Source organism: Danio rerio, chromosome 19 (assembly GCF_049306965.1).
Source record: "Danio rerio strain Tuebingen ecotype United States chromosome 19, GRCz12tu, whole genome shotgun sequence".
Taxonomy (NCBI): domain Eukaryota; kingdom Metazoa; phylum Chordata; class Actinopteri; order Cypriniformes; family Danionidae; genus Danio; species Danio rerio.
In genome coordinates, this window is record NC_133194.1 from 48,954,417 (window position 1) to 48,981,761 (window position 27,345).

General features: G+C 36.1%; 1 protein-coding gene across 3 annotated transcripts; it reads right to left on the reverse strand.

The window, feature by feature from the left end:
- Positions 1-26,827, reverse strand: ptdss1b (phosphatidylserine synthase 1b). 3 transcript variants are annotated; one of them, XR_012395268.1, is made up of 14 exons: positions 26,624-26,827; positions 23,643-23,734; positions 22,060-22,104; positions 21,845-21,969; positions 19,672-19,830; positions 16,334-16,485; positions 12,748-12,889; positions 11,775-11,887; positions 9,626-9,691; positions 7,075-7,174; positions 6,481-6,549; positions 3,269-3,332; positions 1,161-2,580; positions 1-1,052 (listed from the first exon to the last, which is right to left on the reverse strand). XR_012395268.1 is itself a non-coding variant. In XM_682780.11 (13 exons), exons 1-13 carry the CDS (start codon positions 26,800-26,802, stop codon positions 2,492-2,494), a joined length of 1,395 nt encoding a protein of 464 aa, XP_687872.5. In that variant the 5' UTR covers positions 26,803-26,827; the 3' UTR covers positions 1-2,491. The 3 variants fall into 3 exon arrangements, 1 of the variants encoding a protein (XP_687872.5); XR_012395267.1 differs by having other exon boundaries at positions 1-1,084; positions 1,133-2,580; XM_682780.11 differs by having other exon boundaries at positions 1-2,580.
- Positions 26,828-27,345: the final 518 nt, after the last annotated feature.

A 27,345-nucleotide genomic window follows, 5' to 3' on the forward strand; every position in this document is an offset into this window, starting at 1 on the left:
TTTTCTGTTAAACAAGGTTGATGACAAGCTGATTGTTAATTTTTGAGTGAGCTGTCCCTTTAACATAGGGCTTGGTCAGTGTCACTAATATTATTAATAATAAAAAAAACAACAAGAGTAATAAACAACTATCATTTACTGCGTCACACAATTCAGATATATCTAAACCCGAAAGCCACATGAATCATTAATAAAGGGTTAGTTCACGCAAAACTATTAATTATTCAGTCATTTACTCATTCTCAAGGCATCCTATATGACTTTCTTCTATTTATTTAAATGAATATATTAAGTTAATTAACAAATTACCTTGGCCTTTTTTAGCTCTAAAATTGCAGTCTAACAAATTACATCCATCCATAATAAGAAAAATAAAAGTAAAAGTGCCTCATGGAGCTTCAGGGCACAAAAAAAAGTTTACTTTAGTCAATCCATGCATTTTTGTAAGATAAATATCCATATTTAAAACTTTATAACCTGTATTGTATGACTTACATCACCCACAGTCTGTCCTCTTCTACTTTTGAGGTGCATTTTTTGTTTTAGGGTGAACTATCTCTTTAAGAGATGTGCAAACACACTCCTGTCCAGCAGGAGGTGCAAATGCACCAAAAAACTGCAACTCAAAAAAAGGAGATAATGACGGATAGAAGTTTCCAGAAGTTACACAAAAAGGTCAAATTCATAAATGTAAAATTACAGCTTCTAAATCAGACTCTAATGTGTTTTAAAGTAAAACATTTAGTGCTGACCCCCTAAATAAATAAACAAAGCACAAAAAAAAAAAAAAACAGTTTAAACACACCAGATTTGAAATATGATAATTAAATCATCTGTAAACAGAGATGTGCTTTACTTAGAGATGAATTTACTCAGTTGTATTTTTATTTATTTGGTTATGCATTTAACTTGCACTAAACATGTTACAATGTTCATAGTATTTTACTTTTATTGCTATTTTACTCTGTTTTAGAATGTGTTTTGGTTTCGTTCAGCAGTTTGCTCAAAGTTTAATGCGTTTTATAAATAAACTTGCCTGCCTACCTACCTACCTACCTACCTACCTACCTACCTACCTACCTACCTACTTACTTACTTACTTACTTACTTACTTACTTACTTACTTACTTACTTACTTACTTACTTACTTACTTACTTACTTACTTACTTACTTACTTACTTACTTACTTACTTACTTACTTACTTACTTACTTACTTACTTACTTACTTGAAAAACCTTGAAAAAAAAAATCGAATACCTCAGTAAATTGTTATACTCAATGGTGAAATTCAATTGTCATTGTTTTGGAAGCACTTGACAGCAATTAAGTTTTATCTATTTACTAACATGAACTAATAATGAACAATACTTGTACTGCATTTATTTATCTTAGTTCAACATTTACTAATGTATTAGTAAAACCTAAATCAGTGCTTGTTAATATTAGATAATGCACTGTGAGTTAACATGAACAGCTTAATTTCCGTTAACATTAACAAATATGAATAAATACTTTAATAAATGAATTGTTGATTGTATGTTTATGTTAGTAGCACTAATACAATCTTATTATTTACACTCGTAAAGTGTCACTATTGATGTTATTTAATAGTGATTGGAAAATGTAAATAAAAATGCTATATGGGTTTAAAATATTAATATTTTTCGTACAAAAATGCATGGATTTACTTAAGGAAACATGTTTATTATGGATAAATGCAGGTTATTTGACAATTTTTGGCCTGCAGATAAAAAACAATCCATTTGTAATTTTTAAAGCTGGATTACAGCTGTTTAAAAATGACTTTCTATGTGATTAGACTTGAAGAAAGTCAAATATTCCAGTGATGCCTTGAGGGTGATTATAAATCATTAGAGTATTTTAATTATGAGGGACTTATCCCTTTAAGTGTGCATCATTTACAGTCATCTGCACAACACAACTATGTTTCCTTCCAAGTGCTCTTGAATAAATCGAGTGCACTGTAGGGCAAAACAAGCTTTTCTTACTGAGATCTTTTGGTCTTGTTTCTAGTCCAAATATCAAAACATTCTTAAATCAAGAGGAATTTCTGGACAAGCAAAATTATTGTCTTGTGAGTCAAAATGAATTGAGTTTTTCCTTAAAACAAGCATTTCAAAACAAAAGACAAGATTATTTTGCTTGTTTTAAGGAAAAACTCACTTCATTTTGGCTTATTATATCTTAAAACAAGACAATGTGTTTTACTTGTCTGAAAAATGCTTCTTGATTTGAGACATTTTAGATATTTAGATTAGAAAAGAGACATAATCTGAGTAGGAAAGCTTTAAATGCAGCGGTAGTGCTTTGTAAAGACAGAGGCAGTGGTGTGCATTGAGTCTCCGTGTACGGAAGTGTGTCTGTGTCTGTGCTTTACTTCAAATGTTCTCTACGCTTCTCTTCACTTCTCTACTGTGTGTTTCCTTCATACTCGAGTCCATCCACAGATCATCAGGGTTCATTTCTGCTCACTTCTTGCCACTGGTTCCATTGGCGGTTTTGTGTTTTCCTCCTTTTCTTCTACGTGATGAGCTGGAGTTGCTACTGGAGCTCCTCTCTGCCGATCATAGCAATAATGCAAATATTATATCATGTATAAATACTGTAAAACATGACCGTAAATTAGCAGTTTTCTGTATTTTTTTGATAAATGTCTTCCTTTTTTCCCCATTTATTTCTGCTTTTGCATTGCATTATGGGATCTGGATTTGTCCTTTAACAGCTTTTAATCTTGAAAAGTAGTAAAAAGTGACTTTAATGAACATTACTAATAGTCTGCAGTGCTATATTGTTTGGGTTGGTGTTTTATATTACGCTATAAACACCTTGTCATAAACTGCCAGTACATTTTCTGTTATTTTACAAACTTATTCCTCTAGATATTATGGTTTCTCTCTACATTATATTATTTCAAACCACTGAAATATCAATAAAAGACTCTGTGTTAAAATAAAGGGTTGAATTTTCAACATCAAAAGTGGACAGAGCAAAAATTAACACCCTATAATGCAATTCATAAAAATGTACAGACAGTTTTTCACATTGTCGTTATGGGGGATTGTGTGTAGAATGTTGGGGAAATAAATGAATTTAATCCATTTTGGAATAAGCCTGTGATATAAAACAATGTGGACAAAGTGAAGCGCTATCAATACGATACGATATCAAAAAGCCCATTAATAAAACAACAACAACAACAAGTTGTGTGTAATTTGAGAAACAGTCCTGAATCAGAAACACGTCACCTTTTGCAGCTTCAGGAAGACTGTCATACGGGTCAGTAGAAGTGCCGTCGTCATCTGGAATTCTCTGTGAAAGTAGAGAGATGTAAAAGAGATGTAAATATCACCCCAATTTTATCCTCCTTACACTGGCTGCCTGTTAAGTTCATTCATTCATTCATTTCCTTGTCGACTTAGTCCCTTTATTCATCCGGGGTCGCCACAGCGGAATGAACCGCCAACGTATCCAGCAAGTTTTAACGCAGTGGATGCCCTTCCAGCCGCAACCCATCTCTGGGAACATCCACACACACATTCACACACACACTCATACACTACGGACAATTTAGCCTACCCAATTCACCTGTACCACATGTACTGGAGCACCCGGAGGAAACCCACACGAAGGCAGGGAGAACATGCAAACTCCACACAGAAACGCTAACTGAGCCGAGGTTCGAACCAGCAACCCAGTGACCTTCTTGCTGTGAGGCGACAGCACTACCTACTGCGCCACTGCCTCGCCGCCTATTAAGTTTCATATTGAATTTAAAATATTACTTCTGACCTATAAAGCTCTAAATAATCGAGCTCCTGTTTTTCTAACCAACCTTCTGTCACGCTACAATCCAACTCGCTCTTTAGGATCTCAAAACTCAGGGCTTCTGGTAGTACCTAGAATAGCAAAGTCCACTAAAGGAGGTCGAGCCTTCTCATTTATGGCTCCCAAACTCTGGAATAGCCTTCCTGATAACATCTGAGGCTCAGACACACTCTCCCAATTCAAAACTAGACTAAAGATCTTTTTAATAGAGGTCTATGCTTATAAGGAAAATGCAATCAATTTCGATGGGCAAACATTAATGTCAAATACTTCCTCACTGTACTATAAAAACTCTGTGACTGTGTAAATATTTTATTTAATTTAGTTTTAATTTATTTATTTATTTTTTGTTACTATTATTATTATGTCTTTTTATATATTTTAATTAACTTTTTAAATTTTGTTTATTTATTTATTTATTTATTTATTTTTGAAGGGGAAGGAGAGGTTGGGGGAAAATGCATAAAAAAGTCTTGTCAAATCCTTGTATGTAATAATACACCTTGTTTTTCTTTCAATAAAAAAAGACCTATCTTTTTAATAAAGCATACACTCAGTGCATCACTTATCGGTATGATGCATGAATGTGCTCCACACAGGTTTCTTCATCTTGTTTATATACACTATGAACACTACGCGAATACACTACGCTAATTATTCTCTTTATTCTCCATTTCCACCTGGGGATACTCTTCCCGAAGCCCTCGTACTATGCAGCGCCACTGATTTGATCCAAGACCAGCGACGAGATGATCCTAAGGTTTCCATAATCCTGGACCAGGCCGTATCCTGAGCAGCTGCTATGGTGGTCATGGAGGAGTGGAGAGCGTGAGACGCTGCAGGGACAGACGAGTCTTTGCTGACGTCCAGATTCCAGCCTTCGGCGCCTAGACTGCAGCTCTGCACAAGACGTTTGGCCAGTGGAGAAATGGTCATACCCATCTGAGCCTGGTTTCTCTCTAGGTTTTTTTAATTCTTCACTTTTGCCAATTGGTGAAGTATTTTTCCTCACCGCTGTCGCCAGATTGCATGGTTCGGGATCTGTAGAGCTGTGCATCGATGGATTTGCTCTTCAGTGTTTGGACTCTCAGTAGCGAATATTAACCACACTGAACTGAACTAAACTGAACTTAAACTCTGAAAACTGAATCACACTATACAATCTACTATGATCTTTTATGCGAAGCTGCTTTGATACAATCTACATTGTAAAAGTGCTGTACAAGTAAAGGTCAATTGAGTTAAATTTGAATATAAGCTAATCAGCATCTATAAACACTCCATTTCAGGATCACACTTTGACCACAAAAATCATACCTGCCAACACTCCCATTTTGTTTTTAATTGTCCCGAGAAGCTCTTGTTATTTTTTTATGGCCCAATCTGGTTATGAAAAATCCCTTTTTGTCCATATTTGACAAGTTGCCAGATCTTGCATTAAAATCATCACCTTACACCAGGGATGTCAAACTCAATTCCTGGAGGGCCGCAGCTCTGCACAGTTTAGTTCAAACCCTGCTCCAACACACTTACCTGTAGGTTTCAAACAAGCCTGAAGGACTCAATTAGTTTGATCAGGTGTGTTTAATTATGGTTGGAACTAAACTGTGCAGAGCTGCGGCCCTCCAGGAACTGAGTTTGACACCTGTGCCTTACACTATTAACGAAATATTAAAATCACTCATTCATTTTCCTTCAGCTTAGTTTGTATTTCAGAGGTCGCCACAGCGAAATGAACCACCAACTATTCCAGCATACACACTGGATGCCCTTCCAGCTGCAACCCAGTACTGGGAAACACCCATACACACTAATACACGACGGCCAATTTAGTTAATCAACTCCACTATAGCGCATGTGTTTGGACTGTGGAGGAAACAGGAGCACCCAGAGGAAACTCCACACAGAAATGCCGACTAACCCAGTCGGGACTCGACACAGCGACCTTCTTGCTGTGAGGCCACGGTGCTAACCAATGAGCCACTGTGTTGCACCTGACATATTAAAATCTCACAGACTTTTTTACCTCAATCTGGCAACATACATTTACAACCCAGTTGCGCTCTTGGTTTCTGCATCTTGAAATAAGGCGACGCAGTGGCGCAGTAGGTAGTGCTGTCACCTCACAGCAAGAAGGTCGCTGGTTCGAGCCTCGGCTAGGTCAGTTGGCGTTTCTGTAGGCTAAATTGTACGTAGTGTATGAGTGTGAATGACTGTGTGAATGGATGTTTCCCAGAGATGGGTTGCAGCTGGAAGGGCATCCGCTGTGAAAAACATGTGCTGGATAAGTTGGCGGTTCATTCCACTGTGGCGACCCCGGATTAATAAAGGGACTAAGCCAAAAAGAAAATGAATGAATGAATAAATATCTCGGAATTTCAAACACAAATGTTGCCAAGTATGCCCAAAATACTCATTACTTGTCATGTGAAATGTTTATATTTCACCAATATCCTTTAAAACCCCTAGAAACAAGTGTTTAAAGTTTAATGCAAAGGTAAACATTGAATGATTAGTTGACAGCAATGCATTATTTGAAGAATGCATATTGTTTAATTGAGGATCTCAGCATCTCATGACATCAGATTGATATTAATAAATGTATTAATAATAAATATTGACGTTTATTTACCTTCAGTTTCTTCCCATAATTTTGCTCGTACCAAACCATCCCATACAGACAGAGAAATGTAATGAACGCCTGAAAACAGCAGAAAGCATGTATTAGAGGGAATAAATGTGTAAAACTAGTGACCTCCATAGTATATTCCCTTCAGCTTTTGTCTTGTTTTTAATCCAAATATTTAAAAGTTCTTCAAGCAAGAAGCATTTTCTAGACAAGCAATGATACTGCCTTGTTTTTGGAAATAATACGCAAACATAAAGTGAGTTTTCACTTAAAACAAGCAAAACAGGGATTATATATATATATATAATTATATATATTTTAAATCAGATTTTTTTTAGTGTGTTGTCAAACTGCTCTGTATGATTAATAAAACACACACAAGGTCCAATCTGTAAGCATTAAGTGTTAACTACATATATAACCACATCACAGTCAGTGTAGATTAACAACGCATCCAATAATATCCACTGTTTCAAAATCTGCAAACATATTTAAATCAAAACTGCATTTTTAATAATATCAAATTATTCGAATAGTGACTTCTATATATGCATTAATAATACTTTAAAATATATATAAATAAAATAAAACACTCACCAGACACAAAAGCCAAAAGACAACATACAGAGCTTGTGTGTTAGAGAACAAATCATGTCCGAATTTGATGCAAGCCAGAGCCTCCAGGAAAGCAATGGCCCTGTGAGGGAAAATCATGCAAAGAGTTACAGAACGAATACACTGAACTGAAAATTACCCAACACACAAATAAACAAACAAATAAATAAATAAATAAATAAATTTTTAAAAATTAAAAATAAATAAATAAATTAATTAATTAATTAATAAACAAATTTTTTAAAATTAAAAATAAATAAATAAATAAATAAATGAATAAACAAATTTTTAAAAATTAAAAATAAATAAATAAATAAATAAATAAATAAACAAACAAACAAACAAACAAACAAACAAACAAACAAACAAACAAATAAATAAATAAACTATTTTTTAAAATTAAAAATAAATAAATAATTAAATAAATAAACAAATAAATAAATAAATAAATAAGGGCAGTGCAGTGGTACAGTGGGTGGCACACAGCAAGAAGGTCGCTGGTTCGAGTCTTGGCTGGGTCAGATGGTTTTTCTGTGTGGAGTTTGCATGTTCTCCCCATGTTGGCATGGGTTTCCTCCGGGTGCTCCGGTTTCTCCCACAGTCCAAACACATGCGCTATAGAGGAATTGGTTCAGATGAATTGACCATAGTGCATGTTTGTGAATGATTGTGTGTGAATGTTCCCCAGTGATGGGTTGCAGCTGGAAGGGCATCAGCTGCGTAAAACATATGCTAGCGATTGATTCTGCTGCAATAACCCCAGATTAATGAAGCCGCAAAAACATGAATGAATGAACAAATACATTAATAAATAATCAGTCTTTATTAACTTGTTCTAAAATCGGCCAAATATAATACCCACTCAATATCTGACAGGTTTTATTTTATAATTTAGCTTCTTACAATCTAAAAACAAATACCTCAGTAACACTTTATAATAACTACACACTATAAATCATTTATTAAGCGTTAGCAAATAGTGAATTCATTATCTGTTAAGCATTAACTTTACAGTAATAAACGTTAGTAAGCAGTTTATAACTGCAGCTACAAATGCTCTATTCTTGACTTATAAGCACCTATATAATGTGTTTAATGATTGTATTTTCATACTTAGTTAATGATTTAAATTTCATTTCTATATTAAATATCGCATTATTTACAAACCAGTTGTATTTAAGGGTATTTGAGGGTTTTTAGGATCATTCAGAATGAGTTAATAAATGATTAATAAAATATTGAAATCAAAATTTATATATCTTATTATTCAGGCATATACAAATAGTTAACTAATATGTTAATAAATGCTTTAATAACTCAACTTCATGTAGTTTTGTGACCTAATCTAAAGTGAGGACTCTTTATGCTGTATAAATCCTTTATAAATGACAAATAAAGGCATTTATTAACATACATAGTAACCATTAAGACATGCCTGAATAATAAGTCATATAAACGTTGATTTTAATAGTTTATTAATCATTTACTAACTCATTCTGAATGATCCTAAAAACCCTCAGCTACCTTTAAATACAAATGATTTGTAAATATTGTGATACTTAATTTAGTAATGAAAAATAAATCATTAACTCAGTATGAAAATACAATCATTAAACACATTATATAGTTGCTTATAAGTCAAGAATAGAGCATTTGTGGCTGCAGTTTTAAACTGCTTACTAACATTTATTAATGTAGAGTTAACACTTAACGGATGTTGAATTCACTATTTGCTAATGCTTAATAAATGATTTATAGTGTGTAGTTATTATAAAGTGTTCCCAATACCTCCTTTTTGTCCTTGTGAAACTTATAAACACAAAAGTGCGGTTTGTTGACTCTAATCACAGACGCTGCAGGAGTAATCTGACAGAAAAAGCCTCCATTGTTTAAAACCAGACTCAAATCAGCTGATTCTGACAGAAAACAGCAGCCGTGACACGACAGTGTGTGGAGTGCAATAGTCAGACTTCAGTAGTAAATATATATACAGCTGAAGTCAGAATTATTCGCCCCCTTTGAATTTTTTTTCTTTTTCAAATATTTCATAAATGATGTTTAACAGAGCAAGGAAATTTTCATATAGAGTGTGTGCGTCAGTCAGCACTTATACATGCATTCGCTGATTCAGAGGTTGCATATGAAGGGCGATGATCAACGCATAGCTTTAATGGAAAGAAAGTGAATGCAGACATTTTAATATGAATTTCAGCGAGCTTTCAAGATTAAAAGTATATCAGAGGGAACATAAGGACGGTAAAAAAAATCTTATTATTCTGATATTCTTATCATGTTTCATATTATATATAAAAACTTTCTATTCACCCAGTTTCTTTTTCTTACACCAATTTTTTCCCCAACATCACGTCCCTCCCGGGCCTCCATAGATAATAACATCTAAAATACTTTATTTTAATTTCACAGGACCTTTAATAGCAGAATTCATGCAGAAAAAAACTACATTACCCATGATGCTGTGCAGTAATAAACATAATTCAGTTAAACACAAATTAAATTAAAAAGTCCAACTCACCCAAACACCCAACACTGTGTTCCAACTCTTTTGCACTGTGTGTCTGTCACATAAGCGTAGTACTGCCTAAATCCAGATGATAATTCATGAGTTAAGCATGAGTGTTAAAAACATGCAAAGTATTGATAGCGCTTCACTTTTTCCACATTTGTTTGTTACAGTCATGGATTAAATTAATTTATTTCCTCAACATTCTACACACAATCACCCATAATGACAATGTGGAAAAAGAGTTTTTGAAATTGTTGCAGATTTATTAAAAATAAAAAAGCTGAAGGATCAGATGTACATCAGTGTTCTCAGCCTTTGCTCAATACTTTGTTGATGCACCTTCGGCAGCGATTACAGCCTCAAGTCTTTCTGAATATGATGCCACTAGCTCTGCACAGCTGTCTTTGGGAATTTCTGCCCGTTCCTCTGTGCAGTACCTCTCAAGCTCTATCAGGTTGGATGGGAAACGACGGTGTACAGCCATTTTCAGATCTCCCCAGAGATGTTCAATAGGATTTAGGTCTGGGCTCTGGCTGGGCCACTTAATGACATTCACCAAGTTGTTGTGAAGCCACTCCATTGATGTTTTGGCGGTGTGCTTTGGGTCATTGTCCTGCTGGAAGATGAAGCGTCGCCCCAGTCTGAGGTCAAGAGCACTCTTGTGCAGGTCTTCATTCAGGACGTCTCTGTACATTGCTGCATTCATCTTTCCCTCTATCCTGACTAGTCTTCCAGTTCCTGCTGCTGAAACACATCCCCACAGCATGATGCCAACACCACCATGCTTCACTTTAGAGATGGTGTTAGCCTGGTGATGAATGCTGCCTGCTTTCCTCCAAACGTAATGCCTGGCGTTCACTCCAAATAATTCAATTTGTGTCTTATCAGAGCAGAGAATTTATTTTCTTATGGTCTGAGAGTCCTCCACATGCCTTTTGGCAAATCGCAGGCGGGGAGTGTCTTCCGCCTGGCCACTCTACCATACAGGCCTGATTGGTGGATTGCTGTACAGATGGTTGTCCTTCTGTAAGGTTCTCCTCTCTTCACAGAAGAACGCTGGAGCTCAGACAGAGTGACCATCGGGTTATTGATCACCTCCCTGACTAAGGCCCTTCTCCCCTGATCACTCAGCTTAGATGGCCGGCCAGCTCTAGGAAGAGTCCTGGTGGTTAAACATCTTCCACTTACGCATGATGGAGGCCGCTGTGCTCAGTGGAACTTTCAGAGCAGCAGAAATGTTTCTGTAAGCTTCCCCAGCCTTGTGCCTTGAGACAATCCTGTCTTGGAGATCTACAGACAATTCCTTTGTCTTCATGCTTGGTTTGTGCTTTGACATGCACTGTCAACCCTGGGCTCTTATATAGACAGGTGTAGCCTTTTCAGATCATGTCCAATCAGCTGAATTGACCTCAGGTGAACTCCAATGAAGCTGCTGAAACATCTCAAGAATGACCAGAGGAACCAGAATGAACCTGAGCTCAGTTTAGAGGCTGAGAACACTGATGTACATCTGATTCTTCAGCTTTTTTATTTGTAAAAAAATTGCAACAATTTAATAAACTCTTTCTTCACATTGTCATTATGGGGGATTGTGTGTTGAATGTTGAGGAAATAAATGAATTGAATCCATTTTGGAATAAGGCTGTAACATAGAAAAATATGGAGAAAGTGAAGTGCTATCAATACTTTCTGCATGTACTACACATTTAAAATAACATGGCTGAAAGAACGGAAAAACAACATCGGATCACACTCCACAATGAATAAATGATAACTGGCTTATAAAGACCCGGCCTTCTCATGTTGCTCAGATCTCTGGATCTCATGTCCTGGAAAAGCTTTTGTTTTATAACAACAGGTATTAAAGAGATAAAGATGCATGAAGCCAGATTAGCTGGCTAGCTAGTTAAAATACAGTTTAGTGTGCACCAATTGTCAGTTTTGGTGCTATGAAACTGCTGGGCTTTAAAGTCTGTGTGAACCTGAAGTTGCTTCAACACTTTCTGAATATTGAGTAGAGGGAAAGGTTTTCTTTTTGCTCCTCTTGCACGGATTAATTATTCAACTGACAATGAGAGCGAACAAAATAAACATTGTGAATTTAGATTACACACTGACTTTAAATTATTGGTGGCAAATCATTATTACGAGACTTTACCGCACTGTAGGAGCAGTGATGATCCCAATGAAGAGGATCCGGCACCAGCTGAGAGGATGAGAGGCCTGAAACACGAAGATGTGCTTCAGGAAAAAGGTGTTCAACTCTGTGAGCTGTTGGAGGAGAAAAGAAGAGGACAAAGATCAGCAAAACCTAAAGATACACTCAAATTCTCCTATAGCGCATGTGTTTGGACTGTGGGGGACCCAGAGGAAACCCACACCAACACCAACACAGGGAGAACATGCAAACTCCACACTGAAATGTCAACTGACCCAGCCAGGACTCGAACCAGTGACCTTCATTCTATGAGGTGACAATGCTAAACATTGAGCCACCGTGCCACCCTTTTCCAGTTGAGTTAGATCATAATTATCTTCATCTACAGCACAGCCCTGCTGAAAAATCCAGCTTAAACCAGCCTAGGCTGGTTGGCTGGTTTTAGCAGGTTGACCAGCCTGGTTTTAGAGGGGTTTTGGTCATTTCTTGCCTGGTCTTAGCTGGTCAGGCTGGAAAATGACCAGCCAAATCCAGCTAAAACCAGCTTGACCAGCCTGGTTTAAGCTAGATTTAGCTGGTTTTGGCTGGACTCCCAGCTTGGCTAGGCTGATCAAGCTGGATTTAGCTGGTCATCTCCTAGCCTGACCAGCTAAGACCAGGCTGGAAATGGCTGGAAACCAGCCTGGAAGTGGCCAAAACCCCTCTAAAACCAGCCTGGTCGACCAGCTAAAACCAGCCAACCAGCCTAGGCTGGTTTAAGCTGGATTTTCAGCAGGGAGGTGTCAATTCCAGTTTCTGGAGGGCCGCAGCTCTGCACACTTACCTGTAGGTTTCAATCAAGCCTGAAGGACTCAATTAGTTTGATCAGGTGTGTTTAATTAGGGTTTAAACTAAACTGTGCAGAGCTGCGGCCCTCCAGGAATTAGATTTGACACCTGTGATCTACAGCGTATTCCTGAGGTACATCACAAACCTGCCATACTATCATGAAGAGGTAGATTCCAGCCACCCTCTGGAAGGAGGATTTGGGGTCGAACCAGCGCACATACGTCCAGCTGGCCGGAGTGAACTGAAGAACGGCCCGCTTCAGCTTTCCCGAGGTGCTGTGGATATCCCTGAACACACACACACACACACACACACACACACACACACACACACACACAATAATGAAGGGTTTGCACTTGTGTCAAGATGTGCTTAGTTAACCATATGCTCAGCCATACTCGAATGTAAACAACAGCATTGACTGCACAGTCAATATATACCTATATACAGTACAGTTGGAGTCAGAATTATGAGCCCCCCTCAGTGCTTAATTTGTGAATTGCAAGGTCCCGGAACAGATCGGGGTAACGAATCCGGCATGTTACCCGAGGATGGAGAGGTGTCAGGCACGAAAGTGGAAGGGGCAGCATTGGACGGCAGAGGGAGGACGAAGGTGAAGAGCGGGGGGTTGTCGCTGACAAAAGTGAAGAGAGTTGGGGAGTCGCGGAAGAAACTGAAAGTGAAAAGCGGACAGGGAAGGAGGGCGGTTGAGGAGGGGGATCGGTAAAATGAGGAGCCGGATTTTCCGGCACAAAAGGTGTTGCTAGGCGGTTGTTAGGGTGCTCTGAGTGGTTGCTAGGCAGTTGCTAAAGTGTTGCTATGGTGTTTTGACTGGCTGTTAAGATGTTGCTAGGTGGTTGCTAAGGTGTTCTGAGTGGTTGCTAGGCAGTTGCTTGGGAGTTCTAGGAAGTTGTTAAGGTGTTGCTATGTGGTTTGCATGTTTTTAGCATAAATTATCATGTTGTTAGCATAGTTCTATTATGAATTAGCATGTTGCTAGCATGTTTCTAGTATAAACTAGCTTGTTGTTAGCATGAATTTAGTATGAATTAGCATGTTGCTAGTATGTTTTTAGTATGTATGTTAGTATGGATTAGTATGTTAGTATGAATTAGCATGTTGCTAGTATGATTAGTATGTATGTTAGTATGGATTAGTATGTTGTTAGTATGAATTAGCATGTTGCTAGTATGATTAGTATGTTTCTAGTATGCTTAGTATATTGCTAGTATGTATTGGTAGGTTGTTAGTGTGTCCAAATGTAAAGTCAATGGCAGTTTTTTACAATGGAAGTCTATGGGACAGTTGATAGAGTGCCGTAAGTGATTGCTAGGGTGTGGCTAGTAAGTTGAAAGGTCATCAGTGATTGGCAGATTGGTAGACTGAGCTTAATGAGCCCAACCTTAATTCTGTATGACAGTCTGGTGCAAAGTTATGAGGTTACAAAGTTTGGTCCAATGGTAAGTCAATGGGACTTATCCTAAATTTCCTAGGCAGTTTTCAGAAAACCGCAAGTCGGATCAGCTGGAAAAGACATAGCAACTTAATTCAGTATAGTTTGGAGGTTTGGAGTTGGTTTGGTGGTTGTAGTATGAACGGTCTAGGAGGAGATGCATATAGAAATTAGTCTCAGAAGAAGAGGAAGACAGAAGAATAATAAGTTTAAGTAGTATAACAGAATGTTGACTTTCTCAAGACGCCATAATAGCTCATTTCTAATAACCGATTTCTTTTCTCTTTGTCATTATAACAGCACATAATGTTTGACTGTATTCTTCAAGATACTAGTATTAAGCTTAAAGTGACATTTAAAGGCTTAACTAGGTTAATATGAGTTTTTCATCCATAATGCTGGAATTGCTCATGTACAGCCGTGTCTGCACTACCTATAGACTGTAAAATATATGGAGTAGTGTCCGTGACGTCACCCATAGGTTTCTAAAGAGCGCAAAAGAAGCCACAAGTAGGCGCGGCCAACCGTCGACATTTTGTTCGCGCGTCATCACACTCACGGCGGGATACCAAATAAGGGCAAAGAGGCGGAGAGTGGGCGGAGCTACAGACACCTGCTGGCATTTTGCTTGGATCTGGTTCAGACACACTTTACTTTGGGAGAACGCTTAATACTTTATCACCTGCGACTCGTTTGTATTCTAACCACTTGTGCTTGGTTGTACACTATATCAATAAAGTGTTTAGACTTGTAAAAACACTGCTGTAACACATTGAGCCACTAAACATTGTTCTTATGACGTTATTCAACAGGAGGAAAACGCGAATTACTTCCAAACACTTCAGATACAGTCTGTGTTAGTTAATGTAAGACTATTGATGAACTCCAGCGTAACACTGTATGACAACGCTTCAGATGACTGATCTAGAGCCTACAGCTAATCAATTCGTCAGATTCTGCAGTGCATTACAGCTCTAAAAGTAAATAAAAACGATAAATGATCTTAAATAAAACAAATACATGTATAGAGATGGTATATAAGTATATAACTTTACTCACATGGGAAACGGAGGCCACGTGAATGGTTTGTGAGCACAATTAAGTGCACTCAGCATGCCATGCCATCTAATAATTGTAGGAAACAAGTCCAAAAGGCAACTGACTGTGTAAAGCCACATAAAACAACAGAAATACGCTAAATATGCCGAGTTCTGTGGCTAATCTGCAGGATTCAGCTGAGGTGACGTGACGGCGACCAACGAGACCTAGCTGTCACTCAAGTGGCCACGCCCTTAATTATGCAAACTTAATATAACTTAATATAAAGGAAACGGATGAGTTATAAAAAAATTCACCCCCCTCACAGTTGTCATGAAGGGTAATATTAGCTGTATGAACCAAAATCTTTTTTAGTACCAGGCTGTAAACACCTTTTTTCTGCTGTAAAGTTGGCCATTTTAACAGTGGGCTCAATTGAAATTTGCTCCCTTTTAGAGCCAGGAGCGACCAGGACTAGCGGAATTTCGGATGAATCGCAGTTTTAGTTACTTCCATATTGGCTTCCTGAGGGAGAGCGGGAGGTTGCCGCTTGGCACTACCCCAATGAACTTCATCACCCTACATTCCTGATCCAACTAGAATGAAACCCGAAACAGGTTTGTAGTAAACGCAGACACAGCTAATCTTTACATCTGAACACAATCATAGAGAGTATGAACATGGGCGTGTGACACTACTGATAACAATTTCCTGCTGTAATCATGTTAATAATTACACACACACACACACACACACACACACACACACACACACACACACACACACACACTTTCATCCTGAGCAGGTGATATCACTAAAGGTTAGGTGTGTCATGTCTGTGTGGCAGCAAATGACCCGGTTAAGTAAACTAATGAACTGTACGGTGGCTCAGTGGTTAGCACTGTTGCCTCAAAGCAAGAAGGTCGCTGGTTCGAGCCTGGCTGAGCCAGTTGGCATTTCAGTGTGGAGTTTGCATGTTCTCCCTGTGTTGGTGTGGGTTTCCTCCGGGTGCTCTGGTTTCCCCCACAGTCCAAACACATGCGCTATAGGGGAATTGGTGAACTAAATTGGCCGTAATGAGTGTATGGTTGTTTCCCAGTATTGGGTTGCAGCTGGAAGGGCATCCGCTGCATAAAACATATATCAGAATAGTTGGCGGTTCATTCCGTGGTGGCGTCCCCTGATAAATAAGAGACTAAACAGAAAAAAAAATGAATGAATCAGCATGAATGCAGCTTACTTGATACTGGCCCATCGGTAGGTGCGCATCTCCAGAAAGCGGCACACAGTCATGCCAAGCCAAATCCCTCCACCGTTGCACAACAGGATATCGAGAATGACCTGATCCCACCAGCACTCCGCAAAGTTTGGCAGGAGGTGCATGAAGAACAGCTGAATCAGGAAACAGAAGAGAAAAGAGAGAAAGATAAAGCAGTAAGCCCTGATAATAATAATAATGATGATATTATAGAACTGGGGGCTATTTCATAAAAGTGGTTAAGAAAAGCGGGGATTAAAGTCAAAAGCCTGACTTCAATGAGCTGAACTACACGTCCACTCTTAAATTAGTTAAAAGTCGAGCATAGATACATCGATAATATTGTGTGCTACCATGGCAACTTCGAGAACTGAAAGCTCTGAAATGAGACACAGCTGTTCACAGCGAGTAAGCCGCGAAACTGCAGATTGTTCAACAGGCTACAATTGTAGCATTATACTTTTTAAATATAGGCTATTATTTAGGCCTATTAACATGAAATTAAATATTTGTTATAAAACATAGTAATTGTGCTTGACCATGCGCATGTGCGTGAGAGAGAAGATTTGCGCTTATTACTGCCAATTGTTGCTTGCAAGGAAAAGTTTTAATGCATTGCAGGCTCACTGTAACATACAAAATGTTCTAAATGTAAGCACATAGGTTTAAAATAAACAAAGAGCTGGAGGGATTTTTAATTTGCTCCCGAATCTGATGCAAACCATTGCTTTCCCTTTGCCACTTATTTCCCGCAGCCCGTGGGAAAATATCTTTACATTAAAGTGATATATATATATGTATACATATATATACATATATATATATATATATATATATATATATATATACACATACATATATACATATATATATATATATATATATATATATATATATATATATATATATATATATATATATATATATATATACATATATATATATATATACATATATATATACATATATATATACATATATATGCATATATATATATATATATATATATATATATATATATACATATATATATATATATACATATATATACACATATATATATACATATATATATATACATATATATATATACATATATATATATATATATATATATATATATATATATACACATATATATATATATATATATATATATATATATATATATATATATATATATATATACATATATATACATATATATATATATATATATATATATATATATATATATATATATATTTTTTTTTTTTTTTTTTTTTTTTTTTTTTTGCTATTAAGTGACCATAAAGTTTTAATCATTATTAAGAGGTTAAGTGAACTAAAATGGCATCAGAATATGGCAGGTGAATATTAACATTACTTTGATTAGGCTTGAACTTAAGACTTAGCCTGAGAGTTAGTCTGCCCCGGACCAGGCTAGTTTCCCAGCATAAGTTGCCAGGGTAACTAAGTTTAAACTATCGTAAATTTGATTTATGAAACCGAATCCGCCATTAATAAACCTGACTTACCAAAATAAGCCTGGCTTTTTCTGTAAGCTTGGTTTATGGAACAGCCCCTTGATATTAAGCCTCATAATGCACACACAAATAGGGCTGCAACTAACGATTATTTAAAAATTTGATTAATCTGTCGATTATTTTTCGATTAATCGGATAAAAAAAACATTAATTTCCAACCGTTTAATCAAAACAGCTCATCCCTGAGCTGTTATAATAATAATAATAATAATAATAATAATAATAGTAATAATAATAATAATAAAATAAAAAATAAGTATTTTTGTCCTGTTTTCAATCCAAATATCAAAATATTTTTAAATCATGACACATACTAGACACATGAACAAGCATAATAAATTATGTCTTGTTTTCTGATAAAATAACACCTCAAAATAAAGTGATTGTTTGCTTAAAACAAGTTATTTGTGAATTGGGTAAGAAAAATAATCTTAATGAGATATAATCTCAAACAGAAGGTTTACCAGTTTACATAAGCGTGTAAGTGATCGTGATCTATAACAGGAGGTGGGCGTCACCATGTTTACTCGGGGCTGCACGTTTACCTCATTCATACAAAGCAAAACACGCAAAATACAGCACGTAAATTCACATGCACGTAAGTTTACTTGGAACTGTTAAACAGAGTGTTCAGGAGGTATGATTTAAGGTTGGGCATGACGTGTAATTTAAAATAATTTAACATAACGTGCGAATGCATTAAAGGAGCATCTTCAGTTATTCATACAGAACCGTCTAACATATGGCATAAGCAATCATGCGGGGTTATTAGACTATGAACTGTTTGCGCTGTTTAAACGCAGCTATGTCAGGATTTGGGTAGGTTTTATATTTTCATTATTTAAATTATTATTGTTATGATTATTAATATTATTATTTTATGACATTTATTTAGGCTATTGCGCTTAAATAAGTCATCCATGATTCTAAATTAATATTTCTATTGATCCTTTTTAGTATATCTTTGCCTGGCTGCCTTTCTCTTCTTCTAATTGTTGGGGTTCTGCCATGGTTAAACGTTTGCAAAATCTCTTTAGTTTGTCCAGATTATTGTTTTATTGTTATGTAGCCTATATGTAGTGTTTTCATCCACTCTGGGGTGATTTTGTGTCTTAATTTGGCCACAAATTTCTCAGTGTTTCAGCAAATGGGCTGATTTTTGATGATGAATCTTATTTTGATGCATATTTTGGGGACATGCTTTGGAATTTTTTTAAAACTCAACAATACACTCTGGGCAGATTGACTCCCCTTTGGTGATGTTGGGGGCTGTTTTTGCCCCATTGACTTCCATTATAATCACATGTTTTAATTGCAAAGCCATGGCAGCATATAATCATGCATTCTCGATTGTTGCTGGTTTGTCCTGTTGAGAAGAGGCAAAATGTGCAATTTTTACTGTTGATTATCAGTTGCAGTGCAAAAAAGCTTAGTTTCTGGCTTTTATATGAAGTGATAGATATGCGAGAGAGGGTGAGAGAGACCTTCGCACACTTACCTTGATATGTCTGAGAAAATCAAAAACAAGAAGCTCAGCTCTCAGAACATAGTAAACACAGTAAGTGTATTTCTGCACACACACTATAATGTGCTGTTTTACTCCATGCACTGAAAAGCCAGAAACTCTTTTGCACAGGTCTATCTAAAGGGTTAATGCTGCCAACTGATGATCCACAGTAAAAATTACATATGTGACCTCTTCCCAACAGGAGGGACTCACTTTGTTTACCAAACAAGTGGATCTAAATTGATTTGGATTGCAAGTTATTGTTTTATAGTTTTTCAGTGCATCACCTCGGTGAGCTCCCATGTGATGCTGATGGTCCAGCAGAGTCCGTAGCTGCGGATGAGCAGAGCTTTCATAGCCCAACCCCAAAAATGACCCAGGGCGAAGATGTCAAAATGACTCAGGATCCGCTCCCAGGTGATGACATGACAGTTTACTGCATACTCCTGTGATTAAATTAAAGAAACAGATAAGAAAAACACACCAACACGGGGAGAACTCCACACAGAAATACCAACTGTCCCAGCTGGGACTCAAACCAGAGACCTTCTTGCTGTGATGCCACAGTGCTAACCGCTGAGCCACCATGCCAACCCAACTAGTTATTTCTTGACTTAAATTTTTTATTTTATTAAAATTACAGGTTCTAAGCTATGTTTGTTAAAAATAAAGGTTTCTAGTATTATTGTTTTTATAATGAATGAAAAGCAAATGACGCTGATCTCCTCTCCTTTTTGGGTAATCAAAAAAATGGTCTGATCTGTGACTCAAAACCTGTAGTGTGATCTGCACCGGGAGATTTGTGATCCATTACACCACTACAATACACTGTTTACTTTTTCTTTTTAAAAGTTGGATGAGGACTCTAATAATCCTAAAGTCTCAGGCCATCCTTACAGACATGGAAACCTCTTACAGAAAGCCAGTATTATCTCTTTACTGTAATTAATCATAATTCAGTGGATTACAAATACACACACACACACACACACACACACACGCTGAAGTAAGGGTTTCAGATCACACAGCTCAGACATAATCTGTGAGCTAGTGAACTGATACCGCTGCCGGCTGGAAAATTAATACGATTGTCTTGCTGTCACAGACAATCATGCTGGAAGTCATAGATTATGTGATAATGAGCACGCTTAATTGTTTATAGATTTAATTTTTGGGTTTCAGTTTTCCAATGCTACATGTTCAGTTAGTATAAATGACAATAAGCTTAATAAATAATAACCATAATACAGAATTTTACTATTATTATAATTATTCATTACTACTTTAAATTATTTTCCCTTTGGATTAGTCCCTTATTATTATTATTATTATTATTATTATTATTAATATATATAATTCATCAATAGTATTTAATATTTATAACTATATAATATTTTACTATAATAATAATTATTAAATATTCAACATATTAATTATATTATTACATATTAATTATATATATTAATTACTAAATAATAAATTTTTATATTTATAAATAACTATAATATTTTACTAATATTTTTATAATACAATTTTTTATTATATAGTAGTTAATATATGACTTATATATTTTATTATTTATTTTATATAAATATTTATGATATTATAATATACTATTTATAAATGAATAAATACATATAATTATAAAATATATATTTTATTAATAAAACAAAATATATAATATTCATAAATAAAAGTATATAATTTATTATTATTATTATTATTATTATTAAAAATATATATTATTAATAATTTTATTACTATTGCCATACATCTTGCAATTAGGAGCATTCTGAATCACATAACACTGATATTGCATTTCAAATCTAAGCTAACCTTAATGGAAAGACATTATATTGCAAGTGCAATTATAATTGCTTTTGTCCATTTTTTAGCAAACAGTTATAGAGTTAATAATATGCCAAGAAATCTGAAATTTAATTGTGTTCATTTGAATTACTATATTTACCTACTGGATATCTGCAGTCTAAGAATTCAGAACACAAAATATCTGAAGTTTAAAAATGCGTCTATAAAAAATTCAGCCTTGAAAAATTCTGTTGTCTTAAATTTCATGTGTACAATATTCAAGTGATCAAATTCTAATTCAAACTAAAAAATTCAAATTCAAAACAATTTTTAACAGCATAAAAATTCAGATCTATTAAATTAAAATTGTCAATAATTCAAATGAACACAATTCAAAGTCAGATTGTTTTGGCACATTATTAGCTCCATAAACAGTTAAATGACTTAAAGAAAACAGCCACTGCATGTCATGGAGTGAAGTTATTTAAAGCAAAGAGCTCTTGCCAGGCATTTTTAGCACAAGAATCCTTTGATATCACATTAAAAGACTCTATTTTAGGATCACAGTGCAGGCTCAAAATACTCCTTTACTGTCATGTGAAATCTTTATTCTAGACATCAGTTTCTGTCCTGAGACACGGGATTGCTCACCATCACATCTGCTTCTCGTTTGGCGTAACGCAGATTTGGGTCGAGCCAATACAACAGCGCCTTCACCTGATCCCAGTTCAGGAAGATCAGGAACACCAGAAAGAGGAAATAAAGCACGCTGAGACCTAAAAATAAACCAATAAATCAAAATACTGCTGGTTATATCAACAGAGCAGATGAAAAGACAAGACAAAAGAAAGATTTAACACACTCACCAAACACCATGCGCCATACAGAGGGATGAGGACGCGTGAAAGGACCTGAAAGTCACATGGATTTTTTTTTAGAAAAAGTTTTAATTATTAAATACATATAATCATTAAAAATATTTTATTTATAAAACAAACTATATAATATTCATAAATAAATGTATATAATTTATTATTAATATTAATAATATTAATAGTAATAATAATTTCAATAATAATAATAATTATTATTATTATTAATATTATTATTTTAATAATAATAAATGTAATAATAATAATAAAAAATAAATTTAATAATAATAATAATTATTAATAATAATAAATTCATTACAAATTTTAATAATAATAATAATAATTTTAATAATGATTTTAATAATAATTTTTTTATTGCATTAATATTTTTATTGTTATTGCTATTGTATTAATTACTGGGATCTCATTTCAAAAATTTTTCATAGAAACCTTCCTAAAAGTGAACATACGCCAGAATACATTTATTAATGCTTTTTATTATAATGTAATATAATATTCATTTATTACTTTTCTTTTCGGCTTAGTCCTTTTATTAATCTGGGGTCGCCACAGCGGAATGAACCGCTAACTTATCCAGCATATGTTTTACTCAATTTTCAGTTTTAGTTGTAAATACATAATCACACTGGTATAAATGTCTGCAGCAACTTCTGTTTCTCATGGAATGTTTTTATTTAAATGAGAGGAGGGGCACAAAAATAAAACCCCGCCCCCTACTCAATATTCAGTTTCAGTTGTAAATACAGTCTCACTGATATAAATGTCTGCAGTAACTTCTGTTTCTCATAAATTTTTTATTTAAATGAAAGGGGGGGGCACATAAATAAACCCCGCCCCCTACTCAATATTCAGTTTTAGTTGTAAATACATAAACTGGTATAAAAGTCTGCAGCAATTTCTGTTTAACATGGAAATGAGAGGAGGGGCACATGAATAAACCCCGCCCCCTACTCAATATTCAGTTTCAGTAGTAAATACATATTTACATTGGAATAAAAGTCTGCAGCAATTTCCAATTTACATTACCACTTTTTTAAACTAATTTAAACGGGACAAATTAGGCCATTTAACATGAAATAAAATAAGTTTCTGATGTTTCTAGATAGTGTATGTGAACTGTTAGCTCAAAATACCACACGAATATTGCTTAACTCTCTGAAACTGACCCTTTTAAGTCAAATTGTGGCATTTTGGTGACTGTCGCTTTAAACTCAAATGAGATTCTATTTTCAAAAGAGGGCGGAGCTACAAATGCCTGTGTGTCAGCATAGTGGCAGATTTAAAAACAAGACTAATGCCCTATGCTAATGAAGGAGAGATGGTCACCAGTGGGCGGGGCTTTCCCCCTCTGATGACACGTACAAAGGGAGAATGTCAATCAAAGTGTTTCTGCAGACTGTTTATATCAAGTCTGATTATAAAAACAGAATGAATTAATGTTTACCAGTAAAGACTGGATATATTCAAACACAACTGTGCTCAAACATGACCTCTTTAACAAAAGCATTCAGTGTAAGACGGTTACAATATTTGTTTCTACTGATAAATGACTGTACCGTTGGGAAAGGCAAGAACGCTGATAACAAGAAAGAAAGAGACGACCAGCAGCAAGCCCACACGCAGGTTCTTATCAGAGTCTCCATCGTCCCTGCCACAATAAAAAACATGAGGAACTGATAACATATCAGAGCCGTGACGATAGCGTCATTAAACTATAACATTTCACAGTGTCACCAGACTCACTGTCCTCACACCTTATTGGGGAATAGCTTTAACACACCAGGAGTATTCAGAATACAAATCATTTGATGACACAAAACACTAATCAGCTGTAGATACTTGAATTTAAAACTATTGGTCACTTTACAATGAGGTTTTATGGTGGGACGGTGGCTCAGTGGTTAGCACTGTAGCCTTACAGCAAGAAGGTCGCTGGTTTGAGTCCCGACTGGGCCAGTAGACATTTCTGTGTGGAGTTTGCATGTTCTCTCCGTGTTTCCTCTGTGTTTCCCCCACAGTCCAAGACATGTGCCGTAGGTGAATTGGATTAATTAAATGGGCTGTAGTGTATGAGTGTGTGTGTGTGAATGAGTATGTATGAGTGTTTCCCAGTACTGGGTTGCAGCTGGAAGAGTATCCGCTGCGTAAATCATATGCTGGAATAATTGGCGGTTCATTCCGCTGTGGAGATCCCTGATAAATAAATGAACTAAGCTGAAGGAAAATAAATTAATAAAAATTGTTAAAGCAAAAGTGAGATGGCAACACATCTGAGCTTATAATAGGTTCGATTTTTCTGGTTAAAAAACCCCCTCAAAATTAGTCACTGAAAGCTATTAGCATGTCAAGTTAAACTGAACCTTTTAAATTTACCCTTAGCTGTAACTTCTCAAGTGATTTATAAAATGTCACTAGCAATAATTAAAGCAGAGTAGGCAACACATCTATGCCCATAATGTCTGAATTCATTCATTCAATCATTTTACTTAGGGGTAATTCCTTTATTCATCACAGCGGAATGAACCGCCAACTATTCCAGCATATGTTTTACACAACGACTGCTCTTCCAGCTGCAACCCAGTCCTGGTAAGCACCCATACACACTTACATTCACATACACATACACTACGGCCAATTCAGTTAATCAATTCACCTATGTGGGGACTGTGAGGGAAACCCACACCAACATGGGGAGAACATGCAAACTCCACACAGAAATGTCAACGGGCCCAGCCGGTACTCGAACCAGCGACGTTCTAGCTTGGAGGCAATTGTGCCACTCACTGCACCACTGTGGCACACATAATAACTTTTTTTGGTGGAGAAATATAATAAATTAATAGATGCGGGTCAGGTGTGTTCAGTCATAACAAACCTCATATTAAACTAAACAGTGTAAATGTTCCCATAATTAGCAACTAGTTTAAACTTTTCAAGTGATTTTGGTATGGATTTAGTTTGTTGACTATAATAACTGACATAGACAGGTGAATATATTACATTAATGACAATAGAAATATACACCGGCCACTTTATTAGGTACACCTTACTAGTACCAGGTTGGACCCCTTTTGCCTACAGAACTGCTTTAATCCTTCATGGCAGAGATTCAACAAGCTACTGGAAATATTCCTCAGAGATTTTGCTCCATATTGACATGATAGCATCACACAGTTGCTGCAGATTTGTTGGCTGCACATCCATGATGCCAATCTCCCGTTCCACCACATCACAAAGGCACTCCATTGGATTGAGCTCTGGTGACTGTGGAGGCCATTTGAGTACAGTGAATTCATTGTCATGTACAAGAAACCAGTCTGAGATGATTCACGCTTTATGACATGGTGTTATCCTGCTGCCATCAGAAGATGGAGACACTGTGCTCATAAAGGGATGGACATGGTCAGCAGCAATACTCAGGTATGCTGTGGCGTAGACACGATGCTCAATTGGTATTAATGAGCCCAAAGTGTGCAGAAAATCTCCCCCACACCATTACACCACCACCACCAGCCTGAACCGCTGATACAAGGCAGGATGGATCCATGCTTTCATGTTGTTGACACCAAATTCTGACCCGACCATCTGAATGTGTGAGCAGAAATGGAGACTCATCAGAGCAGGCAACGTTTCTCCAATCTTCTATTGTCCAGTTTTGGTGAGTCTGTGTGAATTGTAGCCTCAGTTTCCTGTTCTTAGCTGACAGGAGCGGCACCCGGTGTGGTCTTCTGCTGCTGTAGCCCATCCGACTCAAGGTTGGGCGTGTTGTGTGTTTAGAGATGCTCTTCTGCAGATCTCGGTTGTAACGAGTGCTTATTTGAGTTACTGTTGCCTTTCTATCAGCTGGAACCAGTCTGGCCATTCTCCTATGACCATCAACAAGGCATTTGCGCCCACAGAACTGCCGCTCTCTGGATATTTTCTCTTACTCAGAGCATTCTCTGTAAACCCTAGAGATGGTTGTGCGTGAAAATCACAGTAGATCAGCAGTTTCTGAATGACTCAGACCAGCCCATCTGGCACCAACAACCATGACACATTCAAAGTCAGTTTGAACTGCAGCAGATCGTCTTGACCATGTCTACATGCCAGAATGCATTAAGTTGCAGCAATGTGATTGGCTGATGAGAAATTTGCGCTAACGAGCAGTTGGACAGGTGTACCTAATAAAGTGGCCGGTGAGTGTATCTATGCTTATTATGTCTAAATTAAAGGACTTATTACATTAACATATTTATACACTTATTAAGCTTAAAACAAAGTTAACTAAACCAAATAACTGGTAGTTTATTAAATAAATAATATATTTATTTTAGTTTTGTTTTTCTGGTAATATTTATTAAAGGAAATGTACTCAGGTAGGTTGTAAAAAGTTTTACATCTACATCTTCATATCCCACAGTAGGATTTATCCGAAAATATCTGTAAAACTGACAATATCATAACAATATCATGTCTTTTTTCCGTGGTGAAATATAATAAATTAATATACGCTGGTCAGGTGTGTCCAATCATAACAAATCTGATGTTTACTCACCTGGTGAAAGCAAAGTACATTATGCTGACGACGGTGAACGTTAGTAAAGTTATGGTGTGCGGTTTGTAGAAGAAGTCAATAGTGATGTCCTCCACTTGCTGCTCGTTTATCATCCTAAAGTGAAGTTTATAATCAGCATCATCTTTACTAAGCATCCTAGAGCCCTGACTGGGCGCCATGCTGGATCACTCACTGCTCTAGCCCAAACACAGCGAACTTCTGCGGCTTGATTCAGTCGCGCCTACAGCCAGGGTTGCCAGATCCTCGCAACAAACGGACAATATGCCACTCCCATACAGGTGAAATAAAAATTATTCACCCTCCTATGATTTTTTTTTTCTTTGAAAAATATTCCCCAAATGATGTTTAACAGAGCAAGGAATTTTTCATAATATTTCCTATAATATTTTTTCTTCTGGAGAAAGTCTTATTTGTTTTGTTTTGGCTAGAATTAAAGCAGTTTTCATTTTTAAAACTATTTTAAGGTCAATATTATTAGCCCCCTTAAGGAATATTTGCTTTGGATAGTCTACAGAACAAACCACTGTTATACAATGACTTGTCTAATTACCCTAACCTGCCAAATTAACCTAGTTAAGCCTTTAAATGTCACTTAAAGCTGAATACTAGTATCCTGAAGAATATCTAGTCAAATACTATCTGCTGTCATCATGGCAAAGATTAAATAATTCAGTTATTAGAAATAATTATTAAAAATATTA